Source organism: Hyaena hyaena, unplaced genomic scaffold (genome assembly GCF_003009895.1).
Source record: "Hyaena hyaena isolate Hyena2069 unplaced genomic scaffold, ASM300989v1 scaffold_744, whole genome shotgun sequence".
Classification (NCBI taxonomy): domain Eukaryota; kingdom Metazoa; phylum Chordata; class Mammalia; order Carnivora; family Hyaenidae; genus Hyaena; species Hyaena hyaena.
In genome coordinates this window covers 300,190-323,374 of record NW_024081366.1, presented here as the reverse complement: position 1 = coordinate 323,374, position 23,185 = coordinate 300,190, and the positions used below count along the sequence as shown (strand labels likewise).

General features: G+C 39.4%; 1 protein-coding gene across 3 annotated transcripts; it reads right to left on the bottom strand.

Moving 5' to 3' along the window:
• Window positions 1-288: 288 nt before the first annotated feature.
• Window positions 289-23,083, bottom strand: CSTF2 (cleavage stimulation factor subunit 2). 3 transcript variants are annotated; one of them, XM_039218091.1, is made up of 16 exons: window positions 23,009-23,083; window positions 21,822-21,900; window positions 21,139-21,308; window positions 20,278-20,414; window positions 19,732-19,851; window positions 19,485-19,622; window positions 17,164-17,287; window positions 12,928-12,990; window positions 10,062-10,121; window positions 9,795-9,881; window positions 9,274-9,415; window positions 8,100-8,275; window positions 7,240-7,532; window positions 3,826-3,936; window positions 2,305-2,430; window positions 289-499 (listed from the first exon to the last, which is right to left on the bottom strand). In XM_039218091.1, exons 1-15 carry the CDS (start codon window positions 23,064-23,066, stop codon window positions 2,308-2,310), a joined length of 1,881 nt encoding a protein of 626 aa, XP_039074022.1. In that variant the 5' UTR covers window positions 23,067-23,083; the 3' UTR covers window positions 289-499; window positions 2,305-2,307. The 3 variants fall into 3 exon arrangements, with proteins under 3 accessions (XP_039074022.1, XP_039074023.1, XP_039074024.1); XM_039218092.1 differs by lacking the exon at window positions 9,795-9,881; XM_039218093.1 differs by lacking the exons at window positions 9,795-9,881; window positions 10,062-10,121.
• Between the last annotated feature and the right edge of the window lie 102 nt (window positions 23,084-23,185).

Here is a 23,185-nt window from a genome sequence, read left to right as displayed (position 1 = left end):
CCCAGTAAACTCAGAAGTTCTAGCAAGTTCTCAAAGGGCAAATTGCATTATTTCTGCTGGAAGCAGACAAAGCAAAAACTAAGTTCCAGAAAACATTGCTTCTGAGAAATTCTTGAATATCATCAAGAAGAATAAGTGGTTAACTTAAAAGAAAAACAGAGCTATGGCAATATAACAGTAAAGTACAATACTGCCGTAAGGGTTGAAAACACATCTAAGGTTTCACCCTCGGTGGTCAGCTTTTTAAAAGCAAAAAGGTCGTGTATATCAATCTGCAGTATACTAAAATTGTGTTCAAAGTTTATTTCAAGTCACAGAAAATATACAAACTAAGACAACAGAATGGACTGATTTTGTTCTGAGAGAAGGTGATGGGAATCCTCCACCTGGCACCAATTTGAGTCATTCAGGAGTTAGGATGCAGAAGTCATCTTTTTGCAACACTTCAACAAAGTTATGGAATAAATTTCCAGATTTGCTGCCAGGTATTTTTGAAAACCTGTAAGGGAAAGTTGGGAGAAAGCCATTAGAAACGGAGACAAAGTTCTCTTCCCCAAACATCAGGAGAAAAAAATTAAAAGTAGGGGAGGGAGGCTATGCAAAAGGGCAAATGACCAGGGACAGATTCCTAAAGTGTCTGATTCTAGGAACCCCAAAGTAATCACCCCTGACCACAGGGTTTCTCAACCTCAGCACTAATGACATTTGGAGAGAGGTAAGTCTTTGTTATGGGTGAGGGGGGAGATCCTGTGAGTATAGGATGTTCAGAAGCATCTCTGGTCTCTACCCAGTGAATGCCAGTAGTACACCATATCCCCTAAAGTTGTGACAACCAAGAACATCTCCAGACATTTCCAAATGTCCTTTATGGAGCAAAAGTGCCTCTGGATGAGAACCACTGATCACACACAAATTAATCTAAGTTTCAAAAATGGTGAAAACTGTGTAAGTTTTGTATTCAACGGTAATGTACCAGTGTCAATTTCTTGGTTTTGTACTACAACCAAAAAGGTACCGCATAACAGCTTCTCAAGATGTTATCACCGGAGGAAGTTGGAGGAAGGGTACATGAGGCTCTCTGTACTATTCTTCACCCTTCTGTGAATTTATATTAATTATTTCGAAATAAAAACAAACAAAAACCCTTGCTCTGTGGTTTATGTCCAAGGCTGTGGGGCATGCCTTCTCTGACATAAATAAATTAGAAAAAGTAAAAGAGAAGAATAGCTTTTAATCTATTCCTCTAAATATAATAGTTAGCCTATACTTTTACTAAAAAACTGCCTCAGGTATCTGGACTAAAAAGTTAAAGTCTAGTTAGCCATCCATCTAGGACAGCTTCCCATTATACTTTATAGTCACTTAAAGTCTAAATACAGATTCTGGTTTGGATGTTTTAATGACATTACACATACGGATTAAAATACAATGTATTCAGTAAAGACTGATAAGCAGTGTAAATGAGTTCACTATTATATGATAATACGTGGATGGGAATTATAATACAGATGGGGTAGAAAGTACAAATTAAAAATGTGATATTCCAGCTGATATTGGGACAATGTGAATTTTAAACTGTTTTTTAGGAAACAATTATTTATGAAATACAAGATGTTGAGGGAAAAGGTTTTTAAAAGAAAATCAAATATATGGAATCAGATTAGGTCACATGATTATGATCCCTTTTACATGACTGATAAGCAAGAAAAATAAAGGGCAGCAGTGTACCACAGCCTCTAAAATGTAAAGGGACTGATGGTGATGGTGGACAGTCACTACCCTAAAATACCTGCTCTCTCAGTTTAACCTCAACATGGTCAATATCATATAAATACTGGAAACTAAAATATTTATACATTTTATTGAAATGCTTTGTATTTTCTCCATTTTGATGGAGAATATGTGGAATAAAATAACACAACTGATTCTGGAAGGATACACACCAAACTAAATTTAGAGGTTTTCTGGGGAATGAGATTTGAGGAAGCAGAGCTTCCTACCCTGACCCGTCTACATTTCTGCATTTGATTAACTTTGTAAAAGTGATCGCATGTTACTTTTGCCATTAGGAAAGAAAGGTTAAAAAAAAAAGATTACAACCAACTCAACAACTGAACAAATACCTTGCTGCCTTCTACTATTCTGACAGAAGCTGACCTAATGAAGGGTTAAGAGTGTAGCCAAGAGGACTGCAGGCTCGGAGAGTCTTGAGATCAGGAGAGTGTTTTTGGTTAAGGATGAAAGCATCTAATACCCCAAATGCACAAGGAGCTTGTCCGACTTAGGCAGGTTAGGTCTGCTCACCTTTCAAGGCGCTCCAGTGGATTTCTGTATTTGTTCTTTTAAGATCAGGATACTCTGCCTCTGCTCAGGAGGCAGCATGGCAATCTGGTCTGCAGTCAATTGAAGGACCTGCATGATCAAAGCAGCCTGTGAAGAGGGAAAAAAAGGAGTGAGTTTTAATGACTGCAGCTATAAAAACACCACCAGCTTCTGTCCAAAAAGGAAGGATATTTCACACCGAGAATACTGCACACAAAAAACGCCCAAACCAAATAAAAAAACCAGCTGGTGAGAAAAGGCAGGCACAATGAAAAACTCAGATATAATAAAACCTAAGATTAGAGGACTCCAATCAGACACCTGTATCAAACCAAAGCTCTTATAGACTAACATGTTATCCGTGAGACTTGTGAAGTCTTCAGTTTTTAATCCTTTTTTGAAAGCCTCTCTTTTTCACAAGTTTTAATCTTTCCATCAGACATGAGCTCCCCACAATGGTCAAATATAGAAACAGAAAGACATACTCATGGGAAATCTGCTATTGTTTTTAGGGATAAAGTAGAAAGAGGAGGGAAAAAAGAGACTTGGATTTTCAGGTCAACCTGGCCTACAGAAAAAAAAGTCATGGCAGATGAGTCTGAAATGTAAGATAAGCTGCCATTTTGAGTCTGAAATGTAAATTCAGCTGCCATTTATATATAGCCACTAAAGAATTTTAAGACCAGGCTCATAGGGGCACCTGGGTGGCTCAGTCAGATGGGCATCCAACTTTGGCTCAGGTCATACTCTCATGGTTCATGAATTCGAGCCCTGTGTGGGGCTCTGTGCTGACAGCTCAGAGCCTGGAGCCTGCTTTGGATTCTGTGTCTTCCCCTCTCTCTGTCCCCACCCTCCCACTCATGCTCTCTCTCAAGAATAAAACATTAAAAAAGAAAAGATATTTAAGACCAGAGCAATAAATTTTCAGATAACAAGATCATAAAAAAGTTATAGGAGTAAACCTTTGCTTCCAAAGGTACTCCAAAGATCCAGGACGTCACATTGTAACTGAAAAGCAGAATCCTGGGGCGCCTGGGTGGCTCAGTCAGTTGAGCATCTGACTTTGGCTCAGGTTATGATCTCATGGTTTGTGGGTCTGAGCCTGGCATTAGACTCTGGGCTGTCAGCATGGCTTTGGAGCCTGCTTTGGATTCTGTGTTACCCTCTCTCTCTGTCACTCCCCCATTCATGCTCACTCGCTCTTTCTCAAAACTAAATAAACATTAAAAAAAAAAACTAGGGGTGCCTGAGTGGCTTAGTCAGTCCAATTTTGGCTTAGATCATGACTTTGCATTCTTGAGTTCAAGCCCTGTGTCAGGCTCTGTGCTGAGAGCTCAGAGCCTGGGGCCTGCTTAGGATTCTGTGTCTCCCTCTCTCTCTCTGCCCCTCCTCTGCTTGTTCTCTCTCTCTCTCAAAAATAAATAAAAATTAAAACAAATTAAAAAAAAAATAAGAGCAGAATCCCAGAGATGTGTGCCCCTGGAGGCAGACAGTGTTGTTTACCTTCTCATGGTCCTGTGGGGTGACCTGGTTCTGGCCAGGACTAAAGCCCCCTGGCTGACCTCCTCCCTGAATGCTTGCTCCTTGCATGCCTGCTCCCTGCATAACTGGGACCTATATGCACAAAGAGAGATGAGAAGAGATTTTTCAGAATTTCTCATATAGGTATTCAAGATCCAATAAAGCAATGTGAAAAACATGATCTGATTATGGATAGGAATAAAAAAAAAAAGCAAATTAATGATTCTGAAGATCTTTTCCTACTGTTAGCAATGGCAGAAGGCAGGGTTTGGCCAGAGATCAACTAGCAAGTTAGACACATTTGCTTACAATAGCTCTAGCATCAACAAATATAACACAGCATAGTCAGATACTATCAAACCAAGCAAAATCCAGCTGCATAAGCACAGAGAAAACTGAGAGCATCCTAGAACCTAGTGCTCAATGGAACCAGAAATGAAAGCCAAGAGATTCCAGAGATACTGTATGCTGGTCCACTGGGGAAGCTACATTCACAGGGATACTGCCTACCTCTAGTTCAATCAGACATAGGCAGGGCCAAAGGGCCCCATCCCACCAAGTAAGCAGAGACAATCATAATGGCAGAGGTAGGAAGGAGACGGGAAGGCCTCTGAGGGAAAGATTGCTATTAGCCCAACATTTGCTTTTTATAACTTTCCAGAGAGAATACTCAGAAGATGCTTTCTGTTAAACTACAGACCAAGAAATATGACTGACCCAAGTTAAAAGAACAAAATGCAGTTATGTCACACTTACTCAAGATCTTCGGTGACTTCAATCTTTGGGAAGGCTACCAGACCCCAAGGAAAAGGCCTCAGAGCACCTAGAATCACTGTTTAAAGTCCCTCTGCGTTATGTTCACACTCGGGCATTTACCCAGAGTTGAGGTATTCTTATTAAACACAAATTGTTAACAAACTTATTACCTGCTTCCCCAGCAGATCAGAAACAGCAAAAAGCCCAAAAAGAAAAGGAGATAAACCGTTAGGAGTAGATACCATAACAGCAATGTGAAGAGCCAGGTGATAGACTGACAGTGAAGGAGACCAGAAACCAAACAGGAGAAAACTATGCTTTCTGTTACAGCATATACAGTAATGGGTACATTTAATGATCACCTTGAGTAATCAAAAAATGGTGAAAACTGTTTTTCCTATCTTGTTTAAGAAGGGAAGGAAGCATAATACACTCCATTATCACTTTCTGGTCTTTATCAATACTGAATCCAGAGACTAGTCTGAACTTTAATGTGCTACAGATCTGAAATATCTGTGAGGATAACATTTTTTACATTTCAGTCACTACTAATTTGAAGTATTATAACATGATCTAACCATTCAATTATGGCCATTTCAAGTTTCCAGGAGTACCAAGGCAGACATGGCACAATATAGACGACCACACATCCAGGTTTGTCTAAGATACTCCCAGTTTATGCTTTTGTCCCAGAGCAACTATTAGCAACAGCACTCTCACTTTCACACACATCCCTGTTTGGATAAGTTAGACAATCACTCTAAGTAATAATAAGGCTTTTACTAACAAGCTTCCAACTAGATGAACTGGAATTAATTTTAAAACCTTATTTAAAATTATGAATTAGGGATATACGTTAAGTCAAAAAAACAAAAAACAAAAAACAAAAACAAAACAAAAAAACCAGGCACTGAGAAAGTGAAAGGAAAAATATATATGTTTTTTTCTAACAATATATTCTTCTTTGTTAGAAAAATACATCAAAAGTTGAATAAAAGCAATTATCTGTAGGAGATGAGGGTCACAAGGGAGATGGATACAGGGGAGGAAGCAAGGTTCTCACTATATATCTTTTGTATATGAATGAACATATTACTTTGAACAATTTAAAAAAGGTTTGAAGCTAAAATTTGTTTTTTCACTTCAGATCTAATAGGCTTTACACAATCTACTAATTAAAATTATATAAACCTAACACTACAGAGTAATGAGTTCAAGCACTAGCAGAGATAAAAGAGCAAGACTTTCCCCAGAAACAGTCTACCAACCATTATTTTCAATAAAAATATTGACAGAATTATATAAGCACATCATGTAGTTATTTGTTGTCAGTCTTCCTAGCTATCATGCAAGCTCCAGGGGGGCAAGGACTTCGTTTTGTTCACACTGCTATATCCCCAGTACCTACAGCTCTCTGCTGTAAAACCATTTTGATCATGAGGCTACTGACCACAGAGGGCAGAATAAACACCAAGGCCCCCACACACATTTCTTAAAAAGCACAACTTGAAAAAAAATAGAAAACGGTTTCCTTTCACACATACCAGAAAACAACAGATTCGTATTTCCTATTAAAGAGAGTGAGGCAGATATATATGAATATGTATACACATATACATAATGTGCAGATAACAGGACAGAGTGGTACAGTGAAAAAAAAATAGTGGGTTCTATTCCTTGTTCTGTCACTTTTTAGTTATAGGAATTTGGACAAGTCACCTGAATTCTTGGATCTTAATTTCCAAATCTATAAAATAAGAGAATTGGATGACTGACATGTTCAATTCCAGCTGACTCTCTCCCTCCCCCGCCACCCCACTCTTTCTGTCTCTCTCTCTCTCTCTCACACACACACACACACACACACACACACAGGAGCAAGACACATAAACATATGGAAGAGGGAAGAGAGACAGAAGTACATAGAGGACGGAAGAAGACAAATAGAGAAAGGAAGGCGGAGGGGCTAGAGGGAGATGAAGGTGCTAGCACCTAAAAACTCAGGTAAGCCACAGACATACCATCTCCCCGCAACCAACTGTGTTGAAAAGGGAGGAGATGACAACACAGACAATCATAGATCGACAATCACAGATCACCATATACACAGAGCTGAAGAGAGGCAAATAAGGAGAAAGAAGAGATAAGAATTCAGTTCCACAGGTTTTAAAGTAAGCATTAGTAAACTGCCTTTCATATTCTACTGTTCACTTAGGCTATGTGATGAAAATAAAGTAAAATAGGTTTCTGCAAACCCAAGATTCCCTAAAAGACTACTTATAGCTCTTCATATGCTCTAATGCAGTTCTTACGGTTATAATATTAGAATCATTTGGGGGAGGTTTTCAAATTATCCATGCCTAGATTCTAGTGATACACACTCTGTCTCCTAAATTTGCAGGGGCTCTGGTCTGAATGGAAGAGCTCCTTAAATTGTGGGACAAGGTTGCTACAATCCTGGTGCCCAGCAAATTATCACCTTAAGGAACACAAAAACTGAAAGAAGGGAGATTCTTATCTTCCCGTTTTAACAAGCTGAGAAACAGCCTAAATCAGAAAGCAGTAACAGTCAGGCTCACTAATCAATTCCTGAATAGATTAAGATTTCACATAGAAGTAAGAAGTGAGTGTTGCACATACCTGTCTGGATCCCTGGGGGCCAACCGCCCCCATGTTAATTGGACTGGGACCTTGGATTCCACTAGGTATAGGACCTCTAGGACCAGGGACTGGGCCCCTTGTATCCATACTTCTGGCCTCTATCCCTCTGACTTCCATTGCACGGGCCTCCAATGCGCGGGCCTCCATTGCACGGGCCTCCATCGCTCGGGCTTCCATAGCACGGGCCTCCAATCCTCTGGCATCTAATCCTCTAGCCTCCATGGCTCGTGCTTCCATCCCTCGTGCATCTATGCCTCGGGGATCTCTTCCACCTATAAAGAAAATTGTAAGAAAATCACTGTGTAGCTACTCATCTTTACTGCAAAAAAAGACCAACAATCAAAGAAAGATAGAAATCTATTCCTCCGGTCACATCTCCTGCACAACTACAGTTGGCCCTTGAACAATGTGACAACTGGAGCACTCCCCCAAAACTTAACTACTAATATCCTACTGCTGACTGGAAGCCTTACCAAAAACATAAACAGTTGACTGACACATATTTTGTATGTTATGTGTATATGTTCTGCATTCTTGCAATAAAGTAAGCTAGAAAAAAAATGCTTTTAATAAAATCTTAAGGAAAATAGCACTGTACTATATTTACCAAAAAAAAAATCCACATAGAAGTGAACCTGTGCAGTTCCAATGTGTCGTTCAAGGGTCAAGTGCACAAGACTACTTTCTCCTTCCCAATTTCACAGATTTGCAGATAAACCTTAAAAATGTTTGTCAAGCCCACTGCCCTAGCCTTCTTTATTCCAGATTAGGCCTAAAATAGCTGGGTTTATTATCAGCCCACAACTACCAGTCAGCCTTGTGATGTGGTCTCCCCTTACCTCTGCCATCCAAGGGTGGACCCCTCTGATCTAGCATGGGTCCTCTTGGCTCTGCCATTAGAGGTCTGGGCTCAGCTAATGGCCCTCCTCTCATTTCATGTGGTGGTGGGCCACGGCTGTCATGACCAGGGACATGGTGCATGGGTGGACCCTGATGAGGTGGTCCCAGATAACCTCTAGAGATGGAGAAAAATGTTATACTTTAAAACAGAACAAAACAACAATAAAAAGTATTAACCAGAAGATCAGTAAAAAAGTCAAAGAACTGCTAAGAGAATTAACACCAAACAGGTCCAAAAAAATGCTAGGGATATGTAAATCCATGCATTCTAGAACTTCATGTTTCGTCGGGGCACTCATAATTAAGGAGGAGGTAAGATATCCATTGTATAGAATGAGTATGTAGTACAGTGCTTAAGAATATGGCTTACTGTATGGGTTCAAATCCAGGCTTTATCATACATTAGTTGTGTTTCTTGGGCACATTTACTTAGCCTCTCTATAGCTTTGTTTCTTCATCTGTAAAATAGGATTGGTATATTAGTATCAATCTCACAAGTCTGTTGTGTGGACTTAATGAGATGATCTAAGTACTCAAAGCAGGGTCAGAGGCATAATCCTCATTAGTATCAATCATCATTATCTTATTATCATTGCTGCTATTATTAATATCACTACTACCATTAAGCAGTAGAAGTTTTTCCTGTTTAGATACATGTGCTAGAATTTCTAATTTGTAAAGATGGAGTAGCCATGGTTCATTCAAAATGACATACTCAACTATACAGTTCTGTCCAAGGAGAAGTGCTTAGTCTTGGACAGCAGCTATGAATATCTACCTTCTGAAGTAGACAAACCGGTACCAATGGTATAGAAAGACTGTTCTCAAACCAAGGGAAAATTCTGATTCCTCTAGTCTTTTCCTTCTTTTTTTCAAAAATTTTTAATGTTTGTTTATTTTTGAGAGAGAGTGAGCGTGAGCAGGGGAGGGGCAGAAAGAGAGGGAGACACAGAATCGAAAGCAGGCTTCAGGCTCTGAGTTGTCAGCATAGAGCCTGATGCAGGGCTCAAACTCTTGAGCTGTGAGATCATGACCTAAGCTAAAGTTGGACACTTAACCACCTGAGCCACCCAGATGCTCCATCCAATCTTTTCCTTCTATGTTAGTGCTTACCTAGGCTCTACCTCTCCAGTTACAGAAAGTAAAGTGCCTCCACGTGGATCATTTGGAGCATCTCCTAGTAGACCTCGAGGAGTTGGGACGTTGGCAGGCAAGGGCCCACGCTGCATAGCTGCTCTGGGGTCCTGCATCGGCACTGACGGGGAAACAAACAGGGAGTTACTGTTGTGAAGGACACATACGGAAACAAGAAATGACTCTATATACCACTGACAACATAATTCAGACACCTGAGAGTGGGTGAAACCTCACCACAGCAGACTCCTCTTGCAGCTCAAGAACAGAAGCAGGGTGTAGGCAGAATCTGTGCCATGTCAGAGGTATGGATGGAATTATATAAAGAGCAAAGTGGGGAGCAACCTGCCAAGGACTAGCACTGCAGCCTGAAGAAATTTATGCTCCTGGTTCTCCTTATAATCAATCTTAGTTCAAGGACCAGAGTCACAAAAGAGAGGTAGGGTCTTGGCATTATGTGAACACTGCCATGGCTCTGCAAGAACCTGCTGTCTCCTTACAGACTGCTATTCCATCCAAGCCTCCTGACACCAGTAGGGAGGGAGTACAGCCTCGGACAGATGCCCATATCATCCATGTTCTCTGCCCTGTGTGAAGAGGTCAATCTTAGGCTTGTGGCCCCAACAGGAAAAAATTTAAAAACAAAAACCCAAAACACTACCCTTTCAGGTTCCAAACATGAGGACGACTGCCAAGCAGCCCTTGTCCTCTCAATGTCCCACCCTGAACACCACAAACAAAAGGAAACCCGCAGATACAATGGGTACCTTGAACTCGCTCAATTGATGCAGGCCCAGCAGGTCCCACAGGCGAATGCTGTAGGGTTCCTAGGTGAGCATTAAGTTCAAAAGGAGAAAGAGCAGACACTTGAAATAGCTTGCGCGCCTATGCGCGCATACACACCGAGAAACATACACATACAGACACTGGAAATTTATAGAAGTAAGTTACAAAGCCGAGAGTTCAGGAGCCTGCCCCAGGCTACAAAATCTTCCTAAACTATATTAGCTTCTTTGGGATCTGAAATTGTTCCACTGTGATGAGACTGACTCCTAAGCTGAAACCTGTTGGCCACTTTCAATTTTTGCCTCTGCTACTACAAGTCCACCTAAAATTCCTTACATCACTACAACAAAAAAAGAAAGAAAATTTTAAAAAAGGATGGTTCTGAACCTCTAGTTAGGCAAAGAACATAAACATATGTTCATAAGCAAAACATAAAAGAAACTATATTTATTATTCTGAAGAGGCCCATAACACAAGTGGGACAGTACCATTTTTGCCATATTTTAAAGCACAAAAATTTCTGTGGGAAATGCAGTGAGTGAACTTTAGACAAAGAAAGACAGTATTGCTCCTCAAAAGAAAAACTCTGCCACTGCAAGTCTCTGGTAATAACAAAACACCATGACAACAGCAAACAAAAACGATGAAATGACAAGGATGCCAACACTAAACAAAGGTGGTGGAAGGCAAGAAGTATCTTTTTAAACATGTCACTGTCTCCTTTTACCATTATAAATGTGCACAAGAAGTCTGGATTCCAGGAAAAGAAAGAAAACTGGGTACAAACGGAAAGATTCTTGCTTCCGCGGCTAAGTACTGAAGAAACACTATAAAATTCATCTCACTTTATCTCAAGAAGACACACCTGATCTACCTTCAAAATCCAAGTCATTTGGGGCGCCTGGGTGGCTCAGTCAGTTAAGCGTCCGACTTCAGCTCAGGTCATGATCTTGCGGTTCGTGGGTTCGAACCCCACGTCCAGCTCTGTGCTGACAGCTCAGAGCCTGGAGCCTGTTTCAGATTCTGTGTCTCCCTCTCTCTCTGCCCTTCCCCTGCTCATGCTCTGTCTCTCCCTGTTTCAATAATAAGTGAACTATATAAAAAAAAAATCCAAGTCATTTCCCTTTGCTAACTTTTGACCAGAAAGGTGAAGACAACTGTAGCAGGAAAGAGGAGGTCTTGTGGAGGTATGTATTAAACACCTAAAGGTTGACTGATTGATGGCTTGGGAAGAAGAATATGACTGCAACCCCAATTTCTCCCTAATGCAAAAAAATTCTGGGGTACACACACGATCTGCTGATAGTAGCCGAGGAGTTGGGGCACAAAGCACAAAAGCACAGGCTGCTTTAGATGAGGCATTTGGTCAAGAGCTTGGTCCCACCGTCAACCATCTGACAAGATTATTAGTTCTGTCACTTCAACAACCAACCCTAGTGGACAAACCATAGACAAGAAGTAAAGTACATAGGCCTCTATGTTAACATTTTGCTTTTAAAATGGTTTTCACTTATAGACCATAAGCTAGGAGTAACTTAAACTTCTCTGTGCTGTCCAAAGCAGTTCTTCCTCATCAAATGACAAAATGAGTAAGAACATAAGGCACTGAAGAGTATTTCGGGAAGTTAACAGAGGCGGTGTGGATTTTCAGAAATAGTATAGATTTTAGTCAGAGACTTCAGAGTCTTGCTCTGCCACTTACTGGCTGGAAGAGATGAGTGCCCCGAATCCTGTCCACATTACTCAGAGAACAGTATTTACTTACCATGTCCCCTTAAATAGGTAACTTTAAAACTCTGAGCCTCCACCTCTTTTACCTGAAAACTGAGGTGCTGCCACCTAACTCATGCAGTTGTCTGAAAATTAAGGTGCCTGGCGCACAGTATGCACTCAGTTTTATTGTTTATTCCTTCTGTTTTCTCACTCTGTCTCCTCCTGATGTTTTCAACCAAACCACTGCATTTTCTTTTTATTCAAACTCCAGTAAGAGAGGGAAATAATGTGGAGACTTTGGAGTGGCTCTGCTGTGGTGTCTAGTGTTACCGCCATAATATAACATGCCCTTATCAAGCAGGCTTTAGACCTCTGACCTTCTTCCAGGTTTCTCTGCAGTTTAAATTATTTTTTTCTTAGTGTTTTATTTATTTCTGAGAGAAAGAGAGAGAGACAGCATGAGCAGGGGAGGGTCAGAGAGAGAGGGAGATACAGAATCTGAAACAGGCTCCAAGCTCTGAGCTGGCAGTCAGCACAAAGTCCAACGCAGGGCTCGAACCCAAGAGCCGTGAGATCATGACCTTTGCCAAAGTTGGACGCTTAACCGACTTAGCCACCCAGGCGCCCCAGCTCTGTAGTTTAAATTTAGGCTTCTTCATGCCCAGCAACATGTTACACGCTTATTATTAAAAATCCTTACTCAGTCAACAGATAGTCACAGAATGATAGAGAATAGGTCAGTAAAATCATTAGACTACTAGGAAAAGGCAAATATAACCTATATAGAAACAAAGGATCCATTTGATTTATCATCAATTCTTACAGAGCTGGGCTCTGAGTCACTAGATGGAAAGTCTAGACTGGTGCTGTCCAATGGAATATTCTGCAATGATGGAAATATTCTATATATGCACTATCCAGTATAACATCTACTAAGCCCCATGTAGCCATTGAGTACTTGGAATGTGGCTAGTGTGAATAAAGAACTGAATTTTAAGTTTTACCTAATTTCAATTTAAATTAATTTAACATTCAAATAGCCACATATGGTTAGTGGCTACCATATTAAGACAGTGCAGATATAGAACATTGCCAAGTCCAGTCCACAATAATCAGATATTAATATTTATTTACCCTGTCCCCGCTCAATGGACACCGGTCCACTTCCTGGCATTCCAACCTGGGCTTGCATTCCTCCTAGAAGATAAAAGCAAAAAAACCCCACAAATTATGACATTGGAGAAAAAATTAGGACAGTGGCTGAGTTAAGAAATTTCCTCTTTTGGCCTCAGAGGCAGAAAACTACTCAGGAACATCATAGCTATCTCTAAACAATGCAGGTATACAGAAGATACAGTTTGTTAGTAAACTCTAGGCTTTAGTGACAGAAAAGTGAGTGAAATGACAACACTTAATCTCATCGATTACCAAAACCTTGGCAGAATTTCTGTTACATAGGAGAACAACAGCACTTACCCACATAACTCCTCTCATAGGAGGCAATACTGTTCCCAGGGTATTTTGTAACTGTGTGGGTTTTAGTTGTGAAAAGATTTAGGGGGCATGGCTGGCATTTAATGAGAAGCCAACAGGGATGCTAGATGCCCTGCAATGTCTGAGATAGTCCTCCAGAATCCAGAATTATCTTGTTTTGCAAAATTTTCAAATGTCTTGGTGAATGAACATTAACACAAATGAAAACCTGCTTATGGTAATCTGAATTTAGAACCCAAGTCTGTTGTATTTGTAAACAAAAAAGTTCTTTTCCCTGTTTATATATGTACACAGATACACTGAATTTTCCAGAAATATAATTACCAAGTTAATTATAGGCACTACATTTTTTGTTTTGTTAAGAATTTTACCTAGAGTTTTCACCACTTGAGATAATCACATCACTAATGTTAATAGTCTCTCTGGTATTTGAGTTGTGAAAACAACATACCTGTATTTGTCTACAATTGTAGCTTTTATTTCATGGTATAGGTGCAAGCATCTGAGGGCTACCTTTTGGTGTCTTGTGTAGCTGTGCCTGAACACGTGCATATTAAAAATATTTTAAATTATAAGTTAATTTCCTTTTACTTCTCCTTTATATTGTAGTTAGGACATTATATTTTTTTTGGAAATCATGTTAAGTAGGTTACATGTGTGCATTTCATTTCAGGATAGTAAAAAGTCACTACCAAGTTATCTGTTATGAAAAGAGGCCACAGGATCTAACAGGATTGAGAACCACTGTTCTACACTAATTAGTTGGGATATGAGAATTGTTATACAAAAAATAATTATGTACCACAAGTCTTTATCTTGTCCTTTCCATATAGCAGTAATTCTTTTTTCCTCAAAGCAATAATATATGCTGTGAGTGGGGAAAAAAGACAAGCTTTACTGTTTGCAGTTCATTAATATTTAACTAAAATTTTAAGAATACATAATACTCTCTTATTCCATTTAACACGCCAGGCACCAAAGAGCTATTGATTAAGAACCTGAACCTGGGCTAGCCCTATCCCTACTGTAACAAAGTAACTCTGATTTTGAACAAGTGATTTAATACAATTAGCATATGCCCAGGCTTCCTCATCTGCAAAGGGAAATGAGTTGGTCTAAACCAGGGGTTCTCAGAATTTGGTCCCCAGATCAGAGGCGTCAGTATCACCAAGGAATTATTATAACTGCAAATTCCAGGGCCCTATAAATCAGACCTGCGGAATTAGAAAGTCTCAGGGTGGGAACCAGCATCTGAGTTTTAATAAGATAATTAGATAATTCTAATGTACACTAAAGTTGGAGAACAACAGGTCTAAGTGATTTCAAAAGGTCTCTTCTAACCACAACATTCTAGGATTTATTCAGACCTCTTAGTAAAACAATATAAAGATTTAGGATCTGAGAAAAGCAGTGGCAGAAGGACTTCTAGACATAATTTCTCATATTATTCATTATTACATGATGAGACTTTCATTTCTATGGGCCAGCTTCCCAGAAGTGGAATTGGTGGGTCAAAGAGTACATGAATTTTAAATGTGAGACTAGTTTCTTAAAAGGCTGAAAAACTTTACATTTTCACTAGCAATTTATGATACCACTTTCCCCACCAATAGTGACATCTCTCTTTGAAATTTTGCTAGTCTGATAGGTTTAAGTAAGGTGAAATATTGTTATTTAATTTGCAATGCCATGACTACAAATCGATTTGTTTTTGTTGCCATTTGGATTTGCCTACTCATTTTCTTTGTCTACTTCTCTACTAGATTATTCCCCCTTCTCACTAATTGTCAAAGAGCTTTGTGCAGGGTATTTCAAAAATCCTAGTGATGCTTTAATAACTTCAGAAGTATAAGTGCTACAAACTCACAAAACATACCATTGTAAATATTATTTTCCTAATTTTTTAAAACCAGTACTAGAGCTCTTTCATTCTTTAATAACATAGGCATTGAAAGATATTCATTTTAAGTACTGCCTTCACTATTTCCCAAACTTTTTTGTGTAAAGTACACTACTTTTGTTGTCTTTTGGATAATTCATAAATTTCCTTTTTATGTTCTCTTTAATTCAAGGATACCTAGTGTATGTTCCTTAATTTCCCAAGTAAAGGTTATTTTCAGTCACCTTTTAATTATTTCTAATTTTATTGGCTTATTTTTTTAATGTTAATAATTTTGAGAGAGAGAGACAGACAGAGAGAGAGGGAGTGCGCGTGCGCCAGTGGGGAAGGAGCAGAGAGAGAGGAGACACAGAATCTGAAGCAGGCTCCAGACTCTGAGCTACCAGCACAGAGCCTGATGTGGGGCCTGAACTTATGAACCGCAAGATCATGATAAGCTGAAGTTGGACGCTTAACCAACTGAGCCACGCAGGCGCCCCTAATTTTATTCACTTATAATGAGAGAATATGGCCTGTAAAATCTTTACTTCAACTTTAATTTTATGGCCAAGTACATAGTCATTTTTTTTTTTTATAGTTCCATGGTCATTTGGGGGGGAAAATATATTCTTTAGTCAAATCTCCCATAATAAATTGTGCTTATTGGTTCTGCTACTTTATTCCTCAATGTCTTTACTTACTTTTTGTCCATTAATACAAAGGTACTCAAAGTGTGGTGCACAGACAATGCTGATCCATGCCCTGCATGTTAACACTTTATGACAACATGAATGTTGTTGTTAATGGTATGTTAACATGTACATGTTAAGTACATAAATGGAGAGCAGACACTTAAAAACGTTTACAGCAACTTGACACTGTTGTGACATCCAAGTACACGTATCTCCTTGAACAGGGTATAGACCACTTTGGGTGTTTTTCAACTTACATTATGAGCTGCACATGTCATGGGTTGCATACTTGTCATGTGTAGTAGGACCACAGAGCAATTTGTAATATTTTTAAGTTAGGTACCCATACCTCAAAAATGTATAAAATACAGAATCCATTTCTTTCACTGAAAGATATTTTAACTATAACTGCATAAATGAAAATCATGAGTTTGCTGAAATTTCTTTTAAAATCCCTTCCTCTATTCCTTGCCTACTTAGCTCTGTAGACTAGGTTCTCTACAAAACAGAACAATTTAGATTCAATTAATCTCTATCAATAGGGTTGTAGTCAATCTAACCCAGATTAGATAAATTAACAAGAGGCAACCTCATTGCATAAAAAACTTTAAATATTGATACGTGTCATGTGTTCATACAGGAGTTTCATATAGGAAATCACTATTTCACTCATAACTATTGTAGTTATGAGTGTTGAATAAGAAAAAGCTACAATCATAATAACAATACTCTTAATTTCTATATATACCCTTTAATGAAAAGATACAGCTTTAAAACTTTTTTCCTTGTTGTTTGGTTTGATTACATTTAACAAAATGCAGTTTTATTCTTGTTGAGTATAATAACAAATGTAATTATTTTGTGTCTGTCTTTTTATGTGCCTTTTAACCTAAGTCTTTGACTTTCAGTGGGAAAATTGAGTCCATTTACATTTAGAATTAACCTCTATACAAGATTTTATTCCCTCCTCCTTAGTCTATGTTTATTATTACTTACTTCGTAATGTTTTCTGTACCCTTCTATTTGCTGGTTTGGTCTAGTTCCCACTCATTCCATTTGGAAGTTTGGAAGTTTGACCAGACTTTTCCATTTTGTAGTCCTTTTCCTTGCTCTCTTAATCAGACATAGAAGATCTGTATATAAGATATCAACTATTTCCTCCCCCTAGGATATACACATCCTAACTGTGTATTAATTTTATATCAAGATCTCATTACCATGTAATAATGTGGCTATACCATACCATTTGCTACAACAAAACTTTAGCAAAATACCAAAATGGTGAAGACTCTAAATGAAACATACCTCCAGGAGCTAAGGAACCAGGGCCAGGTCCTGTTACAGCTGCTGGTATTTGCCCTGGTGCTGGAACTCCAGCCTGCATAGAAGCTTGCATCAGAGGAGGTGCACCATTGACATGCATTCCACCCTGATCAAAAGAAAAAACAGAGTATGTACATGCCTTTGGACACACACATGATGAGCCGGGGTATACAGAATACAATTAAGATGGACCATATTCGGGGCGCCTGGGTGGCTTAGTCGGTTAAGTGTCCGACTTTCGCTTAGGTCATGATCTCGCGGTTCGTGGGTTCGAGCCCCGCGTCGGGCTCTGTGCTGCCTGCCAGCTCAGAGCCTGGAGCCTGTTTCAGAGTCTGGGACTCCCTCTCTCTCTGACCCTCCCCTGCTCACGCTGTCTCTCTCTCTCTCTCCTAGAAATAAATAAAACATTAAAAAAAAAAAAATAAAAAATAAAAAAAGATGGACCATATTCTAAAAGCAGAATATGTTAAAAGCAGGGGTGCCTGGGTGGCTCCGTCAGCTAAGCTTCTGACTCTTGATTTCAACTTAGGTCATGATCTCATGGTTCGTAAGATCGAGCTTCACCTTGGGCTCTATGCTGACAGTGCGGAGTCTGTTTAGGATAGTCTCTCTCTCTCCCCCTCCCCTACTCACATGCATGCACTCTCTCTCAAAATAAATAAAATAAACTTTATTAAAAAAATAAAAGCAGAGACTGACAAGTATGATCTGTGTTGTGAGGCCACATGTAGCACCTACGGTTGACTTCAAGTTGTTTACCTCTCTCAATCTGATAGGTAAAAAATGATAGATTACTGTAATTCTGTTTACATTTGTCTTATTTTGAGGTTGGTAACTTTTATTATGGAAAAACCCCAAATATATAAATTGTATACAAAATAAAATAAACATATAGTTTAGGAAATAAATAATATATATATTTGAAATCTGCTGTCTGGTCTTCCCCAATTGCATCCTGTATCCTTTTTTTTTTAATGTTTATTTGAGAGATAGTGTGAGCATGGGGGGGACAGAGAGAGTGAGGGAAAGAGAGAATCCCAAGCACAGTGAGCATGGAGAGAGAGAATCCCAATCCACACTAAGCATGGAGCCCAATGCAGGACTCAATCTCATGATGATTAGATCATTACCTGAGTCAAAATCAAGAGTTGGATGCTTAACTGACTGAGCCACCCAGGTGCCTCCCTATATCCCTTTCTTAAAACAACCACTTAAGAATTTTTATAGATGTTTTGAAATTGTCTGTAAATCATTACAAACTAAACATACATACTAAACACATTTCAGTGTATTTTTGGGATATATGCAAACACATATATCCTGTATTTTGAGAAGGCTTCTACATTCACTTATTTTCACTTTTAGAACATTTGGGTTATCTGTGTTAACATGTATCCTAGTTCATCTTATCTGCTATATGGAATTATGTTTTTGAAAGTCATTTATGGTGGCACACTGGATAAAAACACATTTTTTCCCATTCTTCCACTGATGTGCATTTAGGATATTTCAATATTTCATTATTATATTGTGACAATAAACATTCTTGAACATGACTAAGGACTAGTAATCAGATTGTTGTCCATCATGAGTGTGGCAAAGAGTTTTCCCAATTTGTCATTTGTTTTTGGTGCTTATTTTTTTTTTAATTTTTCTTAAATGTTTATTTATTCTTGAGAGACAGAGTATGAGCGGGGAAGGGGCAAAGAGAGGGAGACACAGAATTTGAAGCAGGCTCCAGGCTCCGAGCTGTCAAGCACAGAGCCTGACGTGGGGCTGAAATTCACAAACTGTGAGATCATAACCTAAGCCGAGTTCGGATGCTCAACCAACCGAGCTACCCAGGCGCCCCGATTTGTTTTCCTTATACAGAAAATTTTCAGCTTTCAAATGTATTTATTTCTTATGGCTTCAAAGTTTTATGTCATGCTTAGAAAATAAGCTTTACATTTTCCCATTGGTAAGGAGATAACACAAGTGCCAACCTGACACAATTACTGTTAAATACTAAATGAGATGTATGTTGAATAACAAACTGTCGACCACAGTACCGTACAGGCATGTAAACACAAAATTAGCTTCTGTAAAAGGGCACACAGAAAAGACCTCTTTGTTCTACAAACTTGGCACTGAATCTGCATTCATTCAAATGCCACATACCCTGCAAACTGAAAATTGCTATCTTGTCTGGAATTTTAAATTATCATCTTCAGCTCCTGACTATTCTTCTTTCAATATATCTTCTTAAAATGAAAATGACATTCTAAGACAGGTAAAAATAATATTAAGAGGTAAATCCCTACCAAAGACTGGGCCTGAGGGGCCTGAGGATTCTGCTGGCTCATTGACACAGAGGATCCTGAGCCAGGCCCAGCACTGTGGACTGGCTGAGGGTTGCCTGCAATCAGCGTTGGGATATTTGTCTGGCGATGCAGAATTTTCTAAAAAACGAAAAGACAAATCTATGAGCTGTTTGACAAAGCAATCAAGTAGTTCCTACCCCACACACAGTTTACTGTGGCATTTCCATAAAAAACAAGAAGCACTCACCAGGGCAATCTCTGGATCCACAATTCTCATCACTACCTGTGCTTGTAGCAAAGCATAAGCCAGTTGAGGGTTCTGAAGCAACATGTTCCGTGCTTCCTGGGGACTATTCTGGACACAGAGCTGAGAAGACAAACAGATTCATCATCAGATTCAATACTTATTACTTAGAAATTAATAGTGATTTAGAGCCATTCTCATCTGAGAAATGTAATATTTTGGTCATGATGGGCAAAAGAAGGAAGAGGCATTTCGAATACCATAATACCACCATTTAGGAAAAAAGCCACATTTGAATATTTACATCTGATATCTACTGGCCACAAAAAGCCAGACTGTGTATCTGTATTTGTGTACAAAAATGGAAAGCTCTTTGCACAAAATGTAAAATATGCTATGCACATGTGGCATATCAAATTTGCAAGAAATGGTGGTTAACAGGCACACCTTTTATTTGAGTTCATGGAAACATTTCCACTGACTTTATCAATGAACTCCTTGAAAATTTGCTGTGATTTGATTTGTTCTTAACCTAATGCCTCCTCCCACCTTCATTTGTTTCATCAGCTCAAACATCTGCTCTGGTGGAAGACTGGCAACTGCTTTGCTAATGGACTCTGGGGCATCCTCAGGACTGATGGTCTCTCCATAAGGTGACTCAATGACAGGGGCACCAGTGCCAAGGCCTGATCAGGAAGAAAGTACAAAAAGTTAAGGAGGCAAAATTAAGAGCTAAGTCATTTCAAGTATCTACTTTCCAGGGATGCTTCCCTTCCAGGACCCAGTGATAACTTTAAATTCTCTGGAACTGAGAAATAAGTGATCTGCAAGTCTCTTATTTCTGTAGAGGAAAGTGACAGAGTGTATTTTTGCTCTCAGAGGAAAGCTGGGACTAAGATCACATGGGTGGACAATATTCATGTAAATTAGGGATGGAGCATATGAATTTCTTTTGACAACTCATTTCAGAAGCAAAACCACAGAAAAAGATGTTAATTTTCAGAAGCAAAATAAGAGAAAAAGATGCCAATTTCAAAATGTAATTCCTGATCGGTTACCTCATGAAAAAAGCCAAGAGAATGCCTTAGTAATCCCACCAATTATAGATCTGACAAATAGTTACAGCAGTGGATAACTAATGATCCAGTTATTAGTGCAACTAATGGCTTGGTGAACCTGAATTCATCTTCAACTAGAAATCAACTCCGTGGCAACTGGAGGGACTTCTAAAGTCAACTTTCCTTTTTTTTTTCAAAGATATACACTTCCTTAATGCAGGCGGCTCAAGTGGGTCAACTAAAAAAGCTATGTGGCTAACCATTTCAGCAGATGCTAAAACACGTCATAAATGGAAAATCTTCAATACATCTTTACTAACCCATGTTGCATATGAATCAGATTTATACTCACTCTTCAGCTCTTCTTTGTTCTTTTCACTGGCAGCATTGTCCACACGAAGTGCTCTCCCACTGAATTCACGCCCATTCAGGTTTCGCATGGCACTAAGTGCCGTCTCCTGGTCTTGGTATTCACAGAAGCCATAACCCTTTGGTTTTCCTGTCTCCCTATCATATACCAACCTGGAAGAGCGGAACCAAGTATCAGACACAAATGTTACACACATACAGTTTCCTAGTAACATTGCCATGTTCTAATTTGGTCCACATTAAAACAAATAACTTTATCACTCTGACTGCCTCACTGAAATATTTTTTTTAACGTGTATTTATTTTTGAGAGAGAGAGAGTGCAGGGTAGGGGCAGAGATAGAGAGGGAGACAGAGGATCCGAAGCAGACTCTGTGCTGACAGCCAACAGCCTGATGTAGGGCTTGAACTCAAACCATGAGATCATGACCTGAGCCAAAGTCGGATGTTTAACTGACTGAGCCACCCAGATGCCCCTCACTGAAGTATTTTTTTAATATATTTTTAAATAAAAATGTGAATTGTATAGTATGTAAATCATACCTGAATAAAGCTGTTACAAACAAAAAGAAGAATGTGAAAAGTCACCAGTAAAAACCTTGTCATTATTGCTAAAGGCCAAATCTGGGTTTTAAAGAAAACCCCAAGTAGTCAAAGGGGATCTCACCTGAAACTAACAACAGGTCCAACCTCAGAAAAGATGTCCTTTAACTGCTCTTCAGTAGCCTCATATGGAATATTCCCCACTATGAAGAAAATAGACAACATATTAAAACTCTTAAATTTGTAACCCTTTTCTTTGGTGAGAAAGTAAACCGGTATCTACACATATCATTGAAAATGTAACAACTACCTCGAAATAGTGTTCCTACAACCCCAGGTCCATGGTACTTCAGACAAGATTTTAATCTTATCTGCTGACTTGAATTACAGAACAAATAAACCACTATGTCTAAATATAAAAGGTATAGGCACTCCTTAATAGCAATTCTTAGACTTATCTGACAAGTGTTATGATTTTCCTTAACTTCGGTGAAAATAAATACTCTGGCATTTGTTATTTACCTGAAAATCTTTTAGTCTTATCAATAGGAACTAAAAGTACCATTGTATTTGGTATTTTGAAAACCGGTTCAATATGTCCATATTTCCACACATACACACACTCTCAAAGAAGAATGAAGACGAATGTAGTGGAGGATGTTTAAAAATTATTCTCAACTGTCTCGTCATGTCCCTTCCAAAAGGTGCTGCAAAATCACAGGTACTTAAAAACAAACAAACAAACAAACGAACTTATTTTGTCTGAAAAGATTACTCAGAATAGACTCGATCCTCTTTAAAATTTCTTCGACGAGGTCTTAATCGTTCATTCATTCATTCACAATCCACCTTAAGACGCCAGGTGGCCGCTAACGGTATCGAACTAGAATGTTACAGTAAAAAGCAGAGGAAAGTGCTTATGAGAGGGCGGCAAGTGGACACAAGGATCTATGTACTCAGCATATAATCTGTATTCTGGGATAGGGGGTGAGAAGTAGTAAAGGACAGTTGCCATGCGCCCTCAATAGCAGGCAATGATTGAGGCTCATGAAAGGAGAAATGCATAGAAGCTGAAAGCTAGTTTAACTTCCTCAGCCACATCTTGAAAACGCTGTGAGACCTCAGGGGAAAGGGGGATCACTTTGCCCGCGAGTCCACCAGGTTGGCCGCCCCACAGGATAGGAAGGAAGAGCTGCAAGCCAAACCCATAAACAGTTCCTGTGGAAATTCATGAGGTGCAGGAGGCATTCCTCGCAGCTCCCTGTCTCTTTCTGTCCCTCCCCGATGCTTGGCTCCACGAATTCCTCTCACCGAACACTGAACGCAGAGAACGATCCACCGCAGGGTCTCTCACAGTCAAGCCCGCCATCGCTCTCTTCCGGCTGCTTCCGGTGCGCCAGGGCACACTTCCGTACGGCGCGTGAGATTTACGTTAAACACGCTTCTGTACGGCGCGTAAGCCGTTAAGCAACTGGGCCGGGCGTACAC

Bases quoted from the DNA above. Each gene is read 5' to 3' on its own strand.
- CSTF2 (XM_039218091.1), bottom strand. From the start codon at position 23,066: ATGGCGGGCTTGACTGTGAGAGACCCTGCGGTGGATCGTTCTCTGCGT. The intron at 21,309-21,821 runs GTGAGATCCCCT...CCGCTCTTCCAG, and splicing joins GGACCTGTTGTTAGTTTCAG to GTTGGTATATGATAGGGAGA. The intron at 8,276-9,273 runs GTAAGCACTAAC...CTCCATCTCTAG, and splicing joins ACTGGAGAGGTAGAGCCTAG to AGGTTATCTGGGACCACCTC.